We start from the raw sequence: 21,008 nt of genomic DNA on the forward strand, positions 1-21,008 counted from the left end.
ACTTCACAGATTATACTCTTATCTAGATACGTAAGATATCTAACTGGAGTTACCAAGTGAAACATCTTTTTCTGAATTTGAAAAATTCATACTAACCAGACAGTTCCCAAATTTATTCCAGATTACCATTTTATAAATTAAATTCTCCATGCATGCTTATGTTAGAAACTCCTGCTCCATAATTGAAGTACAGTTTAGTTTAACATAGTTATGTAGTTTTTAATTGTTGTGTGCCTTGACTGAATATATTGCTGATGTATCTTTAATATTTTGAAATAAGAATTGAGTAGTAAATTCCTAAGGGCTTATATATTCAAATATATTTTCAAAACATAGGTAAATCACTCTTCAAAATAGTAAATACTTGAAAATTGGACTTATGTTTATATCAGATAACATATTTAAGTATCATAGTTTACCCCATTAGCTTAAGATTAACTTAGGAAACACTAAGTGCTCACTGTGTGCTGGCCAATTTGAGGTCAAAATACAAGGACAAAAATCAGTAAAAATTCTGGCTCTTTAGATAAAAGGATACAATGGATCTTCGTAATTAACTTAGTTAAATTCATTATGTTTTTGTGAAGTATCCAGGCATAGGAGCACTATTTTTTAATAGCTGGTATTTCTGTATAGAAGTATTAATTTGTGTGAAAGTACTTACTTTAATTGATGAAATTAACATAATTTGATAAATGCAGTCATTATCAACATCTCTACCAAAAATATTAAGAAGTTACTAAAAAATTAAACACAATATGTACATGATATTAGGCAGATGGGTTCTTAGTCAGGTAAGGTGATTCATGCGTGTAATCCCAAAACTCTGTGAGGCTGAGATAAGAGAATTACAAATTCTGACCCTCCCTGGACATTTTAGCCAGATCCTGACTCAAAATTTAAAAAGGGCCTGCTGGAGCTGGGGGTTTAGCTCAGCGGCATAAGCGCCTACCTTGCAAGCGTGCAGTCGTGAGTTTGATCCCCGGTACCGATAAAAACCACAAAAAGACAAAAAAAAAAAAAGGGCCTAGTGTGGGGATGCATGTCTGTAATCCAAGCACTTGAGGGAAAGAGAGTGTCATGAGTTCAAGGCCAGACAGGGCTCTGTAGTAGGTTCCAGGCCATCCTGAATTATATTGTTTGGCTTTGTCTTTTGTTGTTTTGAACCTGTAATTGTGTGTGTGTGTGTGTGTGTACTGGGGATCAAACTCAAGACCTTGTGCTTGAGAAACATGCACTTACACCACTGAACTAAATCTCCAGCTCCATCCTGAACTATGTTGTAAGAAGCCCTGGGTTCAATCCCCAGTGCTGTAAACAGAAAGCACTATAGTTGATTAAAATTAAGTTTACATGACAGCATGTTTACCAATCGTGTCCCCTCTCATTTCTCAGATATAATTGAAAACCTAGCATACATACTGTTATAAAGCATCACTTTTGATAGGGAATAAAAATCATAGTACGTTGAAACTATGTATTCATGGTGGTATTTAGAATAATGTACTTGGCATTTTTCAGGATGAAGAACTGCTTTCCAGAGTTTAAAAAGATGGCTGATCATGATCAGGTAACGGTTGGTTCAACCTCCATTTACAGGACTATTTTGAGCTCATCAGGTGTAATGACAGTATGAAAGATAATGGTCATGAAATACACTGAAATCAAACATTTTGCTTTGCCTTTGGTAACTTAATTTTCATCTCTCAAGGTCCATATAAATATAGTGGTTTTTTCTTAGAAGCTTAAAAGTAGAGTAATAAATCCACTTTATTTATTTGACTTTCTTTCATTTAAATGATTCTAGATGACACTCGGATAACTTTTTTCTTGAACATTTATTTTTTTCCTAAGGCAGTCCTCTGACAGAATTTAAAAGTTCTCTGTATTTACTTGTATGTAGGTAGTTCTAACAGTTTGTTACTGTTCTTTTGTTATTGTTCTTGTCATGATGTTGTTGAACACTAATTTTACCTAATCTTACCTCTACTAACTTTAAATTGTGTCTTGGATTTTGGTTATATTTGGGCTTTTTGCTGTGCTAAGGACACAACTAGGGTCTTGCACATAGTAGGCAAGGATCTACCACAGAATCACACCCCTGGCTTTTACATCATGTATTGTTCTAATGTAACATAAGAAATATAACAAATTCCAAAATACTCCTGGATGAAGTATTGTCTTTTTATTAAAATTGCTAATGAACAGAGAGAAGGAAACAAACACTGTGATGTTGCTATCTTTTGCTTCACGTTTATATCTCAGTGTAGCCAAATTATAATATTTTTAAAAGCTGTTTATAGTTCTGCACATGTGCATTTATTGACATGATAAATTGTCCAAGGTAGTTACAGGGCATAATCTTATTTTTTAAAAAATACATCTTTATAGAAATAACCTAGAATGCTATAACCAAAGTTTAAGATGATTAATGGTAAACAGGATTAGAATATCATTTTTGTTGCTTGTCTTTGAATGTCTACATCTGTATTTCTTATGTCATCAAAATGGTAGATTAAAGTTTTTACAACTATGATATGTATCCAAACATCTGTTCTTATATTTTGTATGTGGCTCCCCTCTCAGGAGACTAAAACTACAGAAGAAATTGATGAAGCATTGAAGATTGCAGGCTATAATTTTGAACAATTAAGTATTGCTATAAAAGTAAGCATTTGAATGATTAAATTCTAATAATGAATTTTTAAAAGTTAAGCATTACCTATTTATTCATTTAGTCTTTTTTGGCACAGGGTTTCATTATACAGTTCAAACTGGTGTTCAACTCACAGCAACCCTGCCTTAGCCTCCTGAGTTCTGGGATTATAGACATGTGCTTGTCCTTTTTAAAGAATGGAAAACTCCTCCCTTCCCCTGCTGTGATTATAGCATTATAGCATTGTTGTGTTAGGAACCTAGTGAAATGGAGCTATTACTTATCCTTCCTCAGAGCATAATTTTGTCTCAAAAGCATTGCAGACCATCTTTCCAATGTTTGTCCATTGTTGGCTGTGTCTCCCAAGTGAGGTGTTTATTCTCTTTACTCCCTGCTCTACCTAGATAAAGATAAACTCTTTACTAACAAAGAGAAGAAGCTAAGAGCACCAGTCAACAATACATTTTTAATTAAGGAGTTCAGAGGTTATAGTTGCTTTTCTAAAGGAAGTACATTTTTGATTGGCCAGAAATCACTGTAATAAGTTAGCTTTCTCAAAAGGAATGAAAATTTGATAAAAGTAATAGCACAGAAGGAATACAAGAGAAGAAAGACATTTTGGAAAACAATATTTCCTGAGCTGAGAAATAGTTACAAGATAATTATCACATGTAGTGAGAGAAAATCTGTGACCAACTAAGGATAGTCTTCAGCGTTTGAGCCTGGGAGGGGTGGGGTACATTTTAACCCACACAGATGCTTCTGTAGTCTTATCTTTTTCAACATAAAATACATCCACCATATCTCAACATCCCTAAAATCATAAGATTCCATTCCAGTGTCATTTCTACATCCAGAATCTCATCTAGATCAGGTATAGGTAAAACTCAGAGTATACCTCCTCCTGGGCCAAATCCCTGTGCAACAGTGAGCTTGGAGAAGAGAGATATAGATTCTAAGCAACAGGATTTTGGGGGGTGAAGAACTTAAATTTTATTTTAAAAAGAAAAAACAGTAAAAACAATGATACAAAATTTCAGAACAAGATAGTTGCAGAGTGACTGGTTAATATGTTGTATATTGTTATTTTCAAAGTAGCTGCTCCTATTACGAGATAATAGGCATGAAAAATTGATCAAACACTATAACCACCTTTCTTTTCAGTAAACTAATAGAAATTAGTGGTGTAACTACCATCTACCATGTGTGTATATATTTTTTTCCTTTTCCCTTCCTTTTTTTCTCCTTTCCCCTCATCTCAGTTTCTCTTTTCTTTTAAACAGTTCTTCCTATTTCTCAATATCTATTTTTTTTCTCAATATCTATTGTATATTTTGGATCTTACTTACTCTGTCAGCTTCTCATACTAGGGAGACAATAGAATGCTTACACATGTGAGTCTGATTTATTTCACTTATGCGTATGGTCTCAAATTGCATCCATTTACCTATAAATGTCTCAGATTTATCCCTCTTTATAGCTGAGTAGTACTCAGTTGTATAAATACACCTTTTTTATCCATTCCTTGACTGATAGGCATCTGGGTTGTTTCCAAGATCTAGCTTTTACAAATTGTGCTGCTGTAAACATGGATGCACATACATTGTGGTATAATGTTTTTAATTGTTGTGGGAAAATACCCAGAAAGGGAATAGCTGGGTTGAATGGGACCTCTAGTCTTAGTTTTTTGAGGAATCTCCACACTGATTTCCACAGTGGTTGTACCAGTCTGCATTTCCACCAAAAATGAAGAAGAATTCTTTTTTTCCCTGCAGCCCATCAGCATTTGCTATGGCTTGATTTCTTGATAAAAGCCATTCTTTCTGGGATGAGATGGAATCTCAGTGTTCTTTTAATTTACATCTCTCGAATGCAGTGATATTGAATATTTTTTCACGTATATTTGCTATTTGTATTTCTTCATCTGTGAAGTATGTCTTCAAGTCAGATGCCCATTTTCAGATTGGGTCTTTGAACTTGGGAGTCTGATTTTTCTCAGTTGTTCATGTGTTTAGAAGTCCTTTGCCTGACAGACAGTTGACTAAAATTTTTTCCCAGCCTGGGTTTTCTTTTTACTCTCTTGGTGATTTCTTTTGATATGCAAAAGCATTTTAGTAAGATTCAATACCTAAGCGGCAGTTAAAACTGTTTAAAAATACAATGAAATATGTGAAATAGCTAACATTTTAATTTAGGTGGTTTCTAAGTTTATTAGTTTTACGTGTTTGCAATACATAATGTTTACATTCATAATGGAGATTTGGTACATGTATATAACACATTAATTCTTTTTAACCTTTTCCCCATCCTTTCTTCCCCTCTCCATGTCTTGGTCCCCTGCCTTAGATGCAACTATCCAAAATAATTTGTTCCCTGTATGACTAAAAAGAGACAAGAAAAGTTTAGGACCTGTGTGTGGTAGAGCAGGCCTATAATCCCAGCTGCTTGGGAGGCTGAGGCAAACAGATCGTTAATTTGACAGTATAGCAAGACCCCATCTCCAAAAACAAAATTTTTAAAAAGCAGAGTTTATCAGCAGTTTTAAAAGTCTTTTTGCCACATTATCAGTACAAAATGGCAGTAAAAATGTGGTCTTGGTTGATGAGTACCAGAATTAAAGTTGAACTTTGTAATTTTGCCTGTTTATTGTCATCTACCTCTTGTGTTGATATTTTGAAAAGTCTAGAAAATACCTTTTACTTTCAAAATTATATTGACAATACAACTTTTCTGAAGTAAAAATACTAAATTAGATCTTTGGATTGTCTTTCCAGATGCTTGAACACACCCAGCATCAAACAAAAGAGGAGACAGATGGTCTTATAAAGGTTGTGGAGAAACAATTTGATAAACTTTTTGCTTCTCTAGTTTCCAGGTAATAACTTTAATGATTCAATAAAACTGAAGTTTTTGACATTAATTGTCCTTATATTTCTTTGTTTAGATTAGTAGTCTCTACAGACTGATTTTTAGAACTTCAAACTGATAAACTTCTTTTTTCTTGTACTGAGAATTGACCCCAGGGCCTTTGTACTGAGCTACATCTCTAGCCTTTTAAAATTGTTTTGTAACTAACTTCTTACCTCAGCAGTTAGCTCAGAAAAATCTTTCAAAACCTAACTTATACTATAGAACTCAGCATACTTAGGAAAATACAACCAGAATTTAAGTAACTTTTTTCCTACATAGTTCTGTCATTTTCTCATATGCTTATTTGCATCAAAGCAGAAGGCTAACAGACATTACAAAATGAATAATATGGATAATTTCTTCCAAGCTCTTTGGTATGTATTATTTTTAATCAGATTCTATAGGTAACATCAGCATTCTTTCCATTATGATTTCATTTAGCAGCCTCATAAAATTTGTGACATGTTCAGAATAATATACTTAGTATCATCACTTATTCATTTGACTCTACAATCAGTAAATTAAGAAAAAAGTCTGTATGGTTCCTGCACATAGACCTGATCTATTCTGCATAAATTAGTTGTGTGAGTTTATTTGTGTAGCACTGGCAATCAAACCCAGGGTCTGATGCATGCTAGATAAGTGCTGTACTACTGAGCATCTTGTTGGTGCTGCACTACTCCAGCTTTTGGTTGGTATTATTTATTCTCACATTTTCTCTTAAGTTTTGACATTTACATTATAGGTCGTGTGCAGGAGTTTTGGGAGTATTATTTTACAAAAACATGCATAACACAAATTTTATTTTTTACCATTTTTCTTCTTTGAGAGATAATTATTTTTGCTCCTTTTTAACATTTTTAAACTGGTTAAAACCAGTTTTGTGGCAAATAGTAATTCTATGTGTAACTTTTTGAGGAACAGACAAACTATTTTCTATGGTGGCTGAATATACCATTTTGCTTTCCCATCAGAAATACATAAGAGTTCTGTTTTCTCTGTCTTCCCATAGACTTGATATTTTTGTTGGGTTTTGTTGTTATCTTCTAGTTTTTAGTAGTAGCCATCTTTATGGCTATGAAGTAGTTTCTCATTGTAGTTTTGTTCTGCATTTTCCTGATGATTAGTGATATTGATCATCTTTACTTGAGCTTATTTATTGGCCGTTGTATATCATCTTAAATCCATCATGCACTTGTGAACTGAATTTTTCTGTTGAGGTGTTAGGAGTTGTTCATGTATTCTGAATATTAAGCCTCATCCTTTGAGTTACCTTTTCACTCTTTTGATAGTGTCCTCCAATTTATAAAAGTTTCTAATTTTAGCTGGGCCTGCATTTCCAGAACTATGAGAGGCTGAGACAGGAGAATTGCAAGTTAAATTTAGCAATGTAATGAGTCTATCTCAAAATAAAAAATGGGCAGAGTATCTAGGGCAGTGAATATTTTGAAAAGACTGTCTTTTCCCCATAGAACGGTCTTGGCATCCTTGTCAAAAATCAGTTCACTTAAAAAAAAAAAAAAAAAAAAAGAGCTCCAACGGATATAACAGCAAGTGTGTTTAGGGGTGTTAAATAGCTGACTATATCAATGTTTTTGGATCATTGAACACAGCTGTTTGCAGTCTCCCTGTTGGAATGTCCACTTTGAATTCTTTGATACTGTGATTTGAGCAACTATTTTCAAGATGATAATATGTAATCTATTAACAGGTGATTTCTTACTGTTATGTTTTTTTTTTCTTTTTTTGTAGTTCTGTATTACGTGTACCCTTACACCGCTTTGTTTTGTTTTGTGTTTTTCTCTTTTTCCTCTTAAATAAAATAAAAAAAAAATCAGTTCACTTGTATATATAGAAGTTCAGTTCCTGGGCTGTTTTAGTACATTAATCTCTATATGTGTCTTGATGCCAGTACCACACTAATTTGATTACTATATGTTTATAGTAAGTTTTGAAATTAGAATGTGAGTCTTCCAACTTTGATCTTGTGTTTTGAGATTGTTTTGCTTATTTGGGGTCTCCCTTAAGATTCTCACAATTTTTAGGATAAGTTTTTCTATTTCTGCGAGAAATGTTACTGGGAATTTAAGAGTTGGGTTTATTTGTAGATCACTTCAAATGATATTGACATCTTAACAATATTGCCTTTAAGTTCATAAATATGAAATGCCTTTTCATTTATTTATAATTTTAGTTCATTTAAGCCATTTTGTATAGTTTTTGATATACAGATCTTTTGCCTTCTTGGTTAAGTGCATACTCAAGTATTTTGTTCTTTAAATTTTGATACACGATATTTATACATATTTATGAAGTACAGTTGATTTTTGGTTCATAAGTAGTGATCAACTCATAATTAGCATATTAAATTTTTGTAATTTCTTTTGCATATATACAGCCTTCTAGCTATTTTGAGATATGTAATGTGTTACTACTGTGCATAGAGTTTATTCCTCCTATCAGATAATAACATTGTACTGTTGAAGAACTTTTCACCTCTGTCCTTCCCCTATTTTCTGCAATCACTGTGCCCCACTATTCTTTTAACTTCTGTGAAATCAATATTTTTAGACTCTACTTTTGAGGGAAAGCATGTGGTACTTGTCTTTCTGTGGTTGATTTGTTTAACACAGCATCCTCCAGGGTCATCTGTGTTGTAACAAATGACAGGGTTTCATGCTTTGATGGCTGAATGATACTTGACTGTGTATACACAATGTGATCAAAATATACAGTGAATATTTTTTTAAAGTTTAAATACTCTATTATAGTAAGATTCACATTATTAACATTAATCTCCCTCAAAATACTCCCCCTTGCTTCCAGCATACTTACTCCAGTATCCTTATCACTTTCTGAAGCTGTTCTTGGAAGTCTTCTTGTGAGTATCTTTAAAATTCAGTGTAAAATTCAAAAGTATCTTCAACATTCAAAAACAGAGTGAATGCTGCTCCTGAGTGCCATCCAAAGAAAGGGAGGCTCATAAAAACATTATTCCTGGATCTGACACCATGCAATTTATGGCTGTTGTTCAAAGTCAAAACAACCAGGAAAGATAACTATTTTAAGTTGATTTAAGATAGCCATGGCAGCACAACTAAAGATACTCACAAAAGACGACTTCCAAAACAACTTCAAGAAGTGTTGGTATAAGTGTGGTCAAGGCAAGGGAGAAAATATTGAGGGAAATTAAGGGCAATGTGTTTTTAATAAGTTATGTTGCTTATGTTGCTGTGATATCAATACTTTTAGACTCTACTTTTGAGGGAGAGCATGTGGTACTTGTCTTTCTGTGGTTGATTTGTTTAACACAGTGTCCTCCAGGTTCATCTGTGTTGTAAAAAATGACAGGGTTTCATGCTTTGATGGCTGAATGATACTTGACTGTGTGTACACAATGTGATCAAAATATACAGTGAATATTTTGTAAACAATTAAAATTACCTGGTTAAGGTCACAAAATGTCCTCAGAGACGGTGCTGATTTTAATTCTTGACTCTTTTTCTTTATACATGTATTTCTTTTTGTTTGAGAGAGTCCCCCTATGTAAGGATGGTCTTAAACTTGCTATGTAGCCCTTGGTTGACCTCAAACTTAAAATCCTCCTGCCTTAGCTTCCCAAATGCTAGGATTATAGGTATGTAGCACCATTTGGGCATTTAGGGTTATTCCATATCCCTGTTGTTATGAATAGTACTGCAACAAACATGATAGTCTAGATGTCTTTTTGATATGTTGATTTCATTTCTTTTGTGTATATAAAACATTTTAATTCCTTTTTTCAATTACTTTCCCTTCTTTCTTTCCTTATCTTGATCTTCCACTTGAGAAAAGTTTATCTCTGTCTCCTATTATCTATTATTTTGATCATTTATGTTTTGGGCTTCTCATATAGAAAAAGTGTGGTATTTAAGCTTATGCATCTGAGTATTTCACTTAAAATTGTCGTCTCAGGGTACATCCATTTTTTACAGAGGACTCAAATTTGTCTTTCTTAGGGCTGGGGGTTTAGTTCTGCCTGGCAATTGCGAGGTTGTGAGTTAAATCCCCGGTACCAAAAAAAAAAAAGTTTGACTTTCTATACTATTTTTCATAATGGTATAATGGTTGAGCTAATTTATATTCTCACTAATAGTGCATAAGAGTTCTTTTTTCTCCTCATCCTCGCCAACACTTTTTTGATTTGTGGTTTTATTTTGTTTTGCTTTGTCTTTTGATAATAGCTATTCCCTGAGTAAGGTAATACTGTATCACATTGTGATTTTGATTTGCATTTCCTTTATGTTGAGTGATATAGAGCAGTTTTTCACAAATTTGTTGCCTATTTTTATGTCATTTTTTTGGAAAATTATCTATTCAGATCTTTAGTCCAGTTTTAAATTGGGTTTTCTTGCTTTTGATTTGGTAGGCTTCCCTTTAGTGTATTCTCGATAACAATCCTTGTCAGAGGTATTTTCACAAATAGTTTTTTCTCCCATTCTGTATATACTCTTTGTTCTGTTAATTATTTCCTTTGCTCTCAGAAACTTTTTAGTTTGATATAGTGCCATCTGTCAGCTTTTGTTCTTGTTGCCTGATTATTTTGTTGCCCAAAAAGTCCTATCCCAGACCACTGTCCTTTAGTATTTCCTTTGTCACCTAGTGAAATTGCCTTTTTAAATTCACACTTATAAATAAGGAGTAGTGGCATATGCCTATAATGCTGACACCCCAGGAGGCTGAGGCAGAAATATTGTGAGTTTGAGGACACTGTGGGAAACTTAGTGACTTAGCAAGATCTTACCTTAAAATTAAAAAAAAAAAAAAATTAAGTAGTCAAGGATTGGTGTGTTATCTTGGTATGAAGGCCCTGAGTTTAGTCCTCAGCACCACCACCCCCAAAATTCACCTTTACATAGATGTGCATGAAAACTATGAAATAACCTTTGTGTTTTAAATGAAGGAAAAAGAACTTATGTGAAGAACTTGTCAGAAATATGGATGATTATTTATCACATTTAATAATGGCCAAAAGCTATATTGAAGAGAAAAAAAAAGATTTGGATGCAGCTATGAAGATAGCAAAAGAATTAAAATCAGCACCATCTCTGAGGACATTTTGTGACCTTAACCAGGTAATTTTAATTGTTTACAATGTAAATAGGTTTAGGGGTATGTCTTCGTTACTTTTCTTTCACTGCTGAGACAAAATAACCCTGTGCCCAAAATTAAGAAACATTTATTTAGTTCACAATTTATGGAAGTTTCAGTCCATAATCAGCTGGCTGCAAAGCAGGGTTCATGGCAGCAGAGGACAGCAAAAGGGGGAAGAGCAAACCTCTTTTCCTCACTTATATTGCAAGTAAGCTACATTCCCCCCGGCAGGTATAGCATTCACATTATTTCCTCTTGGCTCTTCTTACACAGAATGAGGACGTTTACAAAGTGAGGCCCCTGACCCCTTGCTGAGTCCATAGTTAAACATCTAAGCTTTTCAAGTTGACACAATGTATCAACCTTTACATGACAGTTTAGTTTACATGTTTAGCAATATAGGGTTTTACATTATGCTAATATAGATACTCCTTAATTTAAATGGGGTTATGTCCCAATAAACCATTGTAAATTGAAAATGCATTTATATAATTAACCTACTGAAATATCATAGCTTAACAAGGTATAATTGTAGAGTAACAATTGTTTGTTCTTTTGATGTGTTATTTATTGTTTTGATCACAAGGTTGTCTGCCACTTGCTCAACATTGTAAGAGAAGATCAGACGACATATCACTATCCTAAGGAAAAGATCTAAATTCGAAGTCATTAATATTGTTTCCCCTAAATACATATTGCTGTCACACTATTAATAAAGTCAAAATGTCATAAATTGAACCATCATACAAGGACCATCTGTATTGGTATCCATTTAGGATTCTTAGGTATTTTGAATTCTAAGACAGTATTCAATTTCTTTAGCATTTTATTTTTTTATCACTTAGGAAAAGCCTTTATAACATTGTCTGAGAGCAAGTAAGATGGCATCGAAGTGAAAATTGAGGTTTGTGTTTGTCAGTTTTTCATTAGTACTGCAAATACCTGAGATGATCCATTTATAAAGAGAAAAAATTTATTTCAAAGCTCACAATTTTGAAGGTATTAGTCTATGATTGCACAGCTCCATTGCTTTTGGCCTATGGGGCCACATCATGTGGGAGTGTATGGCAGAGCAAAAGCACTTGCCTTATTGTCAGGTAATGAAAAGAGAGTGAAAGGGGCTAAAGTCGCACTGTCCCTTTTGAGGACATGGCCTCCCTTTCCTCCTAGATCCTACCTCTTAAAAGTTTCCTTTCCTCCCAGAACTGCCATAATGGAGGCCAAATCTTTATTACACAGACCTTTGGAGGATCCAGGGTTTCAAATTATTAGCAAGATTTTTTAGTGCACCTGAATAAAAAAATGAAGACACGTAAGAGGGAGAAACGAGCCTTTGTTTTGTCTCATGAATAATTTAGATATGGATGAATTCTTACCTTAAAATTTTATTTCAAGATGTCATTCATGTTTTGGTTTCCTTACCCATCCCTGAATATGCAAGTCAACAGAAGAATTGGTTCAACAATCTTCTGTCATCTAATCTTGTACCTACAGTATAGAATTGGGCAAAAATAGAATCTTTTGGGGTCATATTTACAATAGATAAGCAAATGGTTTGAACTGAATCAAAATGTGGAATAAAAGCCAGCGGTTGATCTGCTTCCACAATCTCTAATTTTTAAAATGAAAGCTGAAGAGTTTTCCACCATCTTACTTGGACTGGTCTTCCTTGACCACTAACTCTAAAAACAATAATGATCATTTCCTGTGTATTAAATGTGAGATACTAAGCAATGAAAAAAGTTACAAAATTTGACCTTGCCCTAGTTTGTTTCATCAGGAATGTGAAACATAAAAATTATTTGAAGGTAGCAGCCTAGATGCAAAATGAGTCAGATCAGAATTTTCTGTTATTATGTAGCTATATCTCATTTATTAGCTGGTATGTTGTTATCTGTTGATACATGTCTTCAGAAAAGTTTAAACTGCTTTAGAAAAAAAGGTTATAAACTATAAACTTCTTCACCCATTCCTTCAAGTGCCCAAAATTGAGCTTTTGAATATGTTAAGGAAATACCAAAAATAATTGTCTTTCTAAAGGCCGTGGCTGTACCTCATTAGCATAATAGCTGCCTTGCAAATACAAGGTCCTGAGTTCAATTTCTGGTACCAGAAAAAAATTTTTTCTTTCTAAAATTTTACCCTTTCAGCAATATTTGTGACAAAAGAAAATTAACACATTAGTAACACTTTTTTATTATAGATTATCCAGACTTTGAAGTTAACATTTGAGAGTGAATTGTCCCAAGTTAATTTTCTAAAGCCAAGGAACCCTCCCAGGTGAGTAAGTAATGGTTCAGGAGGTTATAACAAGTATAAAAATGTATTGGAGCCTAAATTTAGTAACTGAGCCAGCAGTTATGATTTGAAACTTTGGGTCAAAACTGTTTTCCAACTAAGCAGCCAACTTAAATGTGATTTATTATAAATTTGAAAGTTATTTAATGTTTTCATTTAAATTAGTTATTTTAATGTCAACTAATTTCTGTTTAAAAATGGTAATAATAATAATCTGAGAATGTTTTATGTGCTGATTTTTTATTTTAGGTTGAATATGAATTGCAATGAGATTATCTGTATGTTAAGCAATATGGGAAAGATTGAATTTGAAGATTCAACAAAGTAAGTATAATCATGGCAACATGCCATTACTATCTGACAGCACCTCTAAGAGAAAAATTGATGTTTAAGTGTAGTATGATTCAAAAGTTGAAAATCAAGCATGGCATGGTGGTGCCGGCCAGTAGTCTCAGAAATCTGTGAGGCTGAAAGAGGAAGACCACAAGTTTGGGTCCAAACTGAGCAACTTTGTGAAACCCTGTCTCAAAAGGTCTGGATATATAAACCAGGCATGTTGACACATGCCTGTAATCCCATCATTTGAAAGCTGCTGTAGAAAGACCACTGTGAGTTCAAGAAGAGCCTGAACTACTTAGTGTGATCCTATCTCAATAAAACCAGAAAGAAAAAAAATCTGGGGATGTAACTTGTGTTAAACCCCTGGGTTCAATTGAAACAAACAGAAAAACAGGACAAAGAAAGAGCCCTAATTCCTACAGTTAATTTCTATAAATGATATTTTTTTAAAAACCTAGAAGGGATCAATAATATGTGTTGAAGGTTGTATTTGAGATTCACTGTGTCAGCAAGCATTGAACACTAATTGTTGTGCTTAGTAATGTCTTAGATACTAGATAAATGTCAAATTACTAGTGAGACATAGGTGAAAGATTAAATGTGTAACTATGGTAGTATATGCAGAAGTCAATAATACAAAGGAAAAAGGGACTCATTAGTTTTGGGAGTAACTGAAAAAAATATTTTATTTCCCCTCTCCACAAAACATGAGTGACAGGTGGAAAGCAGGATAAAATGGAATTGAGCATCTCAGAAATAAATATAGGCAATGACATAGCATGCTGCATTCAGAGAATGGCATACACAGTTGCATCCTGTATATCTCCATAAATACACAGAAGCTCAGTTTTAGGAACTTTGAGTGCTATGTAGTGGTTAGTTAAGACTAAATAAAATTATATATTCAGTTCCTTGGCCACATAGCCAGATTTCATGTGCTCAGAAAATATATGGCTAATGGCTACCTGTCTTAATCCATTTATGCTACTGTAACAAAATACTTGAGAGTATGTAATTTATAATGTACATAGGAATTTATTTTCTCACAGTTCTTGAAGCTTATGAATTCAAGGTCCAGAAACTGGTGGTAGGTTTGGTGTCTGGTGAGATCACTAGTCTCTGTTTCTAAGATAGCACCTTGAATGTTATGACTTCATGAAACACAAGGGATAGAAGGGCAAAAAGGGAATAAACACTAAGTCCTCACATGGTGGAAGTACAAAACAAAAACCCAAACTAATTCCCTCTGGCCCATTTATAAGGTGCAACTCCATTCACAAAGGTGAGCCCTTAAAACAGTCATTTCTCAAAACACACTGCCTCTTAGTATCACCATGGTGAGGATTAAGTTTCAACCTGAATTTTGAAGCTAACAAACCATAGCTCAACCATATTAGGCAATACAGCATGTTTTCAGTTAATGCAAGTTCTTTCAGCACGGAAAACCTCTAAAAGATTTTAAGCATGAGAGTAAAAATAATTAGATTATATTTTGAAAGATAACTGGCCATTTAAAGGATCATTTGGGGGATTGTGACAGTGGATTAGGCATTTATATCAGACTCAGCAAATGATGACAATCTAAATTTAAGTTGTATCAAAGGATTGAGATTGAGAATACATGTAAAAATGCTAAGTAGGGAAAATTAAAATTTGCTAATGCTTGAGGGATAAGGGACAAGGGAAGTATCCTTAATGGTTCATATGTGTGGTCTTGGTGATTAAATTGATTGATAGTTTTTCATCAATAATATGAATATAAGAAGAAAAATAAGTTGAAGCCAGGTGTGGCAGTGCACAACTGTAATTGCAGCACTCAGGAGGCTGAGGCAGGAGGATTGCTACAAGTTCAAGACCAACCTGGAGGGGGGCAGCTAAAGATGGCGGATCAGTAAGCAGCAAAATACAGAGCCTCCCTAAGAGAAAGCTCAGATGCCATAATAAAACATCCTGGAGAAGAGCTGGTGAAGGGAAATGGATTATCTCGATCCAGGAAAAAACTAAAGGGAAAGGAGCCGGTCAAACTCATGGTCACAGCGCTATCATCAGAGCCGCTCAGATACACGGTCATCGTGCTCTTGCTGGAGCTGCCCAGACTCATGGTCACAGCACACTCGCTGCCAGAGCCACAATTGCGCTGAAGTCCAGTCAGTGAGCCCAACAGAGAACAGAGCTGGCGTGGAGACCTGCACTAACCCACAGTGAGTGCTCAGAATAAGCCCCTCTTGTGGGAAAGGGGCAACCAACTGGACAGCAGTTGGAATTGGGCAGGACAGGCATGAACAGGGAATGGCAGTGACTTCAGTTGGTTGCTCCCTGCTCAGAGCAGATTGGTGGGATCTGCTGGGGCTGGGTCATACCCCTAGCTGGGACCCGATAAACACGGATGAAATCATCCCCAAAGTTGTCGAGAACCGATTCCATAGGCATGGCACACACTAATGTGAAGATTCCCGCCAGTTGACTGGCTCGGAGGGGAGGGGACAGCATACACTGCCCCTGCTTGCACCTTAGTGAAAAACAGCAAATGAGAGGGCAGAAAGCCCTAGCCAGCGCACTTCAGAAGAACCATAACCAACAAGGAAAGGGGCTAGAACCTCCACTATACATCTGTATGGAAGAAATCAAAAACATGACAAGAGAAAGCAATAAGAAAAAGCCCCCAGCCCCCAATCCAATGAATATTGATCCAGGACAGGTAAATACAGAAGAGATTGAGAACAGAAAACATGTAATATCAGAATAATATCAGCTGACATAAAAGGATGTCTTCATGACCTCATAGACGAGATCCAAATTGAAATATTCAAATAAAGCAAGATATAAGGTTAATAAAAGAAATGCTAAGCACCTCTCAAGAAGTCACATATGGAAGAATGGAGGAACACAAAAAAAAAAAGAGAGAAATGTTTGATGAAGAATATAAAGAAAACCTGGAATACATGAAGCAGGTTGAAAGAGATATCCAGGAAGTTTAAAATTCCATCAAAAGCTGGAAAAATTGCCTAACAGAAACTAGAGATAGATTAACAAAACTTGAAGATAGGTTTGCAATGTGTGATCGTGAAAGGAAAGATCTCTTAAAAATAACAAGGAACCAGGAAGTAACCAGGCTAGAAGACAACAAGAGGATCTATAACTTAAAGAGTAAAAAACGTGAGTGAAAAAGCAGGGGTAAACACAAAGGAAATACAAAGGTTATTCACTGAAATAATTAAGAAAAACTTCCCAAGAATAGGAAAAGGAAATGACATTCAGATGTATGAGGCGCAGAACTCCAGCCACCTACAGCCAAAACAGAGCTACACCCAGACATGATAATCAAGATCCCAGAAATTCATCACAAGAACAGAATATTAAAAACCATCACAGAAAAGAAATAGATCACCTATAAAGGAAAACCCATCAAAATCACGACAGACTTCTCAAAACAAATCATCAAATCAAGAAGAGCTTGGAGTGAAATATTCCAAGATCTGAAAGAAAATAACCTCCAACTCAGATTGATGTACCCTGAAAAACTGTCTTTCAAAATCAATGGAGAGGGGCTGGGGATTTAGCTCAGTGGCATAAGTGCCCACCTTGAAAGCAGGCAGTCATGAGTTCGATCCCCAGCACTGATAAAAAGGAAAAAGACAAAAAAAAAAAAAAAAAAACAATGGAGAAACAAGATGCTTCTATGACAAAGAGGAACTAGGAGAATTTGTGACCACCAATCCAAACCTACAAAAAATACTGAAGGACATTCTAGAGAGAGAAAAAAATACAGGATTTCAGGATCAGTGGCAGAGAGGCCTCAATGAATGGGACAGACAGTGGAATTAAGGAGAAAAGTAGACAACCAATGGCAGAAAAATAGCATAGCAGAGAGAGAGATAGAGAAGTTTGACTATAATCTCTAACATAGATGGCCTTGATACACTAACAAAAAGAAACACAGGCAGAGTAGACCAGGAGATAGAATCCCTCAAGATGCTCTTTATAGGAAGTACAATTAACCTGAAAGAGGGTTTATAGACCAAAAGTCAAATATAAGAAAACAGTGCTCTATGTGACAGGGAGCCAGAGAGAAATAGAGGCAAATCGACCAGCACCTGCAGATAGGTTAGAAAGACATCATACATTTGTGCAATGGAGAACTACTCAGCTATAACGAAGGAAACCCTTGAGGCTTTTGTAGGTAAAGGAATACAACTTGAGATCAAGCCCAGGAGGGAGAAGGTTTGGAACCCACTTAGGTAAATAGCCGGTTGCCACCCCCCACATCTAAAAACTGAGGGAGTTTGTGGGACCCAAAATGTGCAGTGCACCCTGTGGGGGTGAAAGAGGAGGAATAGTCTAAAAAAAGAAGGCAGAGGATATTGTTAGTGTATCAGGATTTGAAACCCACATTACTCACATCGCTTTATTCAGATGGATTATATTCTGTTCCAATTTGTCTACTTGTACTAGATTTGAAGGCACAAACAGCTATCCCGAAAATAGCAGGATATATTATGGTAATCATCCTTAATTTCCTATTAACTTAATCTGAAGCCCTGTATAACTTACATTGTCTTATGACTGACCTTATTTGAATCTGGTTTGTTAGACTGCTGTTTTGTATTGACAGATTTTATCTAAATCTGTTATGATTGATAGTGTCAAGTCTGAGAGTACAGGCAACTACATTGAAAATGACAAGATTCACTAGGATGCCCACTCTGGTCTGATTATTACCTACTTTTGAAGTCTTATAATGTCTCCAATGTTTTGTTTTTATTAATATTGTTATGTACTGCTATTTTTAATTATACTATGCCTGATGATATAGACAATTCTATTGAAGCTAACAAGAGACATCATAATAACCACTGCAGGTCACCTTGTAATGCAGTTTTATATGACTTTTTCATTTCATATTTTTCTAGGAATTTGTTTTGTTTTGTTTTGTTTTTCCCTCTAATACAGAAAGGATTAGATACACATGTAGAGACTTGTGCATGCATAGAACTTATAAACAGCTTATGAGAACTGATTATATAACACGTGATGAAATGAATAACTACATTGAAGAAAAAGAGACACTACAGTACCCAGTGCTGATTTCGTAGTGTCAAAATATGAAATACAGAAATACTATTATTCTTTGTTCAGAGTGATTTTAGTCTGTTTTCTTTTGTTTAATTTCAACATATGTGAAGGTAGGGACAGCTATATTGAAGAGAATAAGAGACATTATGACAGCCATTGTTGACTTCCTTATTGTCTGGTCTTGAAGAACTAAAATGCCTTCATCACCCTGTTTCGATCAGTTTTATACTGTGTTTGTTTTGTATGAATTCATTGTATGTGAAAATATGGAAAACTATTTGGAAGAAAACAAGAGACAATATGATAAATAGTGAAGATCTCTAGTTGTCTTGCTTTGAAATCTGTCTCTTACATTGCTTTCTTCTGTTTTGTTGTGTTTAATTTTACCCTTTTTAAAATAAAATTTTAAAAAAGACCAACCTGGACTACATAGTTAGTTCAAGGCCAGCCTGAAATACATCATGAGACCCTGTCTACAAACAAAAAGAAAAGAAAGTTGAGAAGGGTATAGAATGAATACATTGATGTCTTATAATTTATTGGCCATCCAAGGTAAAAGGTCTGCAAGTCACTTGGGTGTATGTTCTAAAATCCAAGAGATCTTGAACTGATTCTGAATTTAGAAGTAGTCAGAATACAAGTGTTATAGAAACTCCCCAAAAGGAAACAAGTTCATGCTTATGATTTGATCCCTAAATGTATTACATTTATTACCTTAGGGAACAATGCAGCACACAGTTATGGAGGCTAGAGATATGAGCATATCCGCTCCAAATCTGATAAAATCGTATAGGCCAGTTTCACAAAAGTAATAATAGTCAAAATGCTAGCTGATTAACTTAGTGGACAAATGTAATTGCCAACAGGAAGTAGAATATTAATATTAGCATTTTTTCCTAACACTCAGACAGAAGTGAGAAGCCAGATTATTAAAAATTGCAGTTTTGCAATCTTACATGGAATAAAGGGATACAGTATTAGACTGAGACTGGTATATTACTGTATATATCCCTGAATCAGAACACCAGTCCTTTAGTCCAAGTCATCTTCCCGCACACAATGCTTGGGAAAACCCTCCCCACATTTGCCTTTGCAGCTAGAATTTTGGGTTCTCTTAGATAATAAGCAACTTTTACAGTAAATATGTTATTTTAGGCTGGGGATTTAACTCAGTGGCATAAGTGCCTTCCTGGCAAGTGCAAGGTCATGAGTTCAATCCCCAGTACCAAAAAAAGTTATTATTTTCATAACTCGACTTTGGTTGCTGTCAGATAAGCTTATGTATTAGGGTTTACTAGAGAAACAGAAATAACACAAGATATACAAAATATAAGAAATTACAAGATTGGCTTACAATGGTCAGCCACAAAGTCAGAGGAGGGAGCATGCAGAGGGTGTCTGAACGCTGGAGGATGAAAGGTCCAGCCCAAGGACTGGAGTTTACTACAGTGTCCCGTGCAAGTCTGTGTCAGAAGGGCAATAACAATGTTAACACTGAAGAATCTATGATGGAAGGCTGAAGAGTCCCAGGCAGAAGCCAGTCTGTGCCAGAAGCCAGGAGACTGAAAGTGAAGACTGGAGCTCCTCCAAAGAACCAGTCCTCAGTGCCTCCTCATTTACCTTTTATTGTATGTAAGCTACTCTCCTGGGGTGGGTGTAGCACTCATACTATCTGCCTGCCCTCCTCTTGCACAGGCTGAGTGTGTTATAAACTAGGAATCCTAGCTCCCAGGGGCTCAATCACTTAAAGTTCTGACCTTCTCAAAGTGACACAATGAACAATATCTTAGAAGGGTAACTGCTGCTTGTCCTCTACACCCCAAGATGTAGAGCTGCTGAGTCACTCAGTTTCTAGACTTCTTAAATTGACACAATGTATAATCTGTCCTGATTTTGTTACTGATTTTTAACTGACAATATTGGCTTAAAATTGTTTCCTAGTTTTCAAAGAAAAAGTATCAGGATAACCCACCTCACCTGTTTGCAGGTGGTCAACCATGGGTTTCTTTAGTAAAAGCAAATGTTGAAATAAGTCAAAAGACAGTACCCTGGAACAATACTGATGTTTAAAGCAGTGAAAACAGTGACTCCTACAAAAAAACAAACAGAGGGAATATGAGTGGTAAAGCTTTGTGTCTGGATGTCCCTCCAAAGCCTCAAGTAGGCATCGGGGCAGAGTTTTCAGAGGTGTCTGAATCTAGAATATGCAATGCTGAGATTAAGGATTCTGGTGCAACAGCCAGCAGAAACACAGATACAGCACTTAGAATTTGGAAATACTGAATTTAGGTGGCATTGTTCCTTAATTCTAAAATGCTTTTAAACAGTATTCTTTGAAGATGCCAGATCCATCGTGCATTAAATAAACTACAAGCATCATCAGATTCAACTCATTTAATTGTAAAATTGTAGACTAGATAGCATAAAACTGAATATGTGAAGATGGGAAAATATAGTTAGCTTAGCTGTTTAATAACCACACCCATTGGATGCAGATTAATAGCAATTTTGACTTTATACTTATAGTACATTGCCAAGTAATAGAGTATAGCACTTGGTAGTCAATTTACTGTAATAAATTCAATGATAGCAATAAAAA

General features: G+C 35.1%; 1 protein-coding gene across 2 annotated transcripts in view; it reads left to right on the forward strand.

The window, feature by feature from the left end:
- The window catches only part of Rnf17 (ring finger protein 17), a 162,751-nt gene that overhangs the window by 9,571 nt on the left and 132,172 nt on the right, over nucleotides 1-21,008 (forward strand). For both annotated transcript variants that reach the window (XM_063232467.1, XM_063232466.1), the window contains 6 exons: nucleotides 1,522-1,570; nucleotides 2,587-2,667; nucleotides 5,431-5,531; nucleotides 10,509-10,680; nucleotides 12,903-12,979; nucleotides 13,247-13,321. In XM_063232467.1, coding sequence (XP_063088537.1) covers nucleotides 1,523-1,570; nucleotides 2,587-2,667; nucleotides 5,431-5,531; nucleotides 10,509-10,680; nucleotides 12,903-12,979; nucleotides 13,247-13,321 — 554 coding nt within the window. In that variant the 5' untranslated portion in view covers nucleotide 1,522. The remainder of the gene's footprint in view (nucleotides 1-1,521; nucleotides 1,571-2,586; nucleotides 2,668-5,430; nucleotides 5,532-10,508; nucleotides 10,681-12,902; nucleotides 12,980-13,246; nucleotides 13,322-21,008) is intronic.

The sequence above is a fragment of the Cavia porcellus genome, unplaced genomic scaffold, assembly GCF_034190915.1.
Source record: "Cavia porcellus strain 051 isolate PalLab524CR breed Dunkin Hartley unplaced genomic scaffold, mCavPor4.1 scaffold_21, whole genome shotgun sequence".
NCBI classification, from domain to species: Eukaryota; Metazoa; Chordata; class Mammalia; order Rodentia; family Caviidae; genus Cavia; species Cavia porcellus.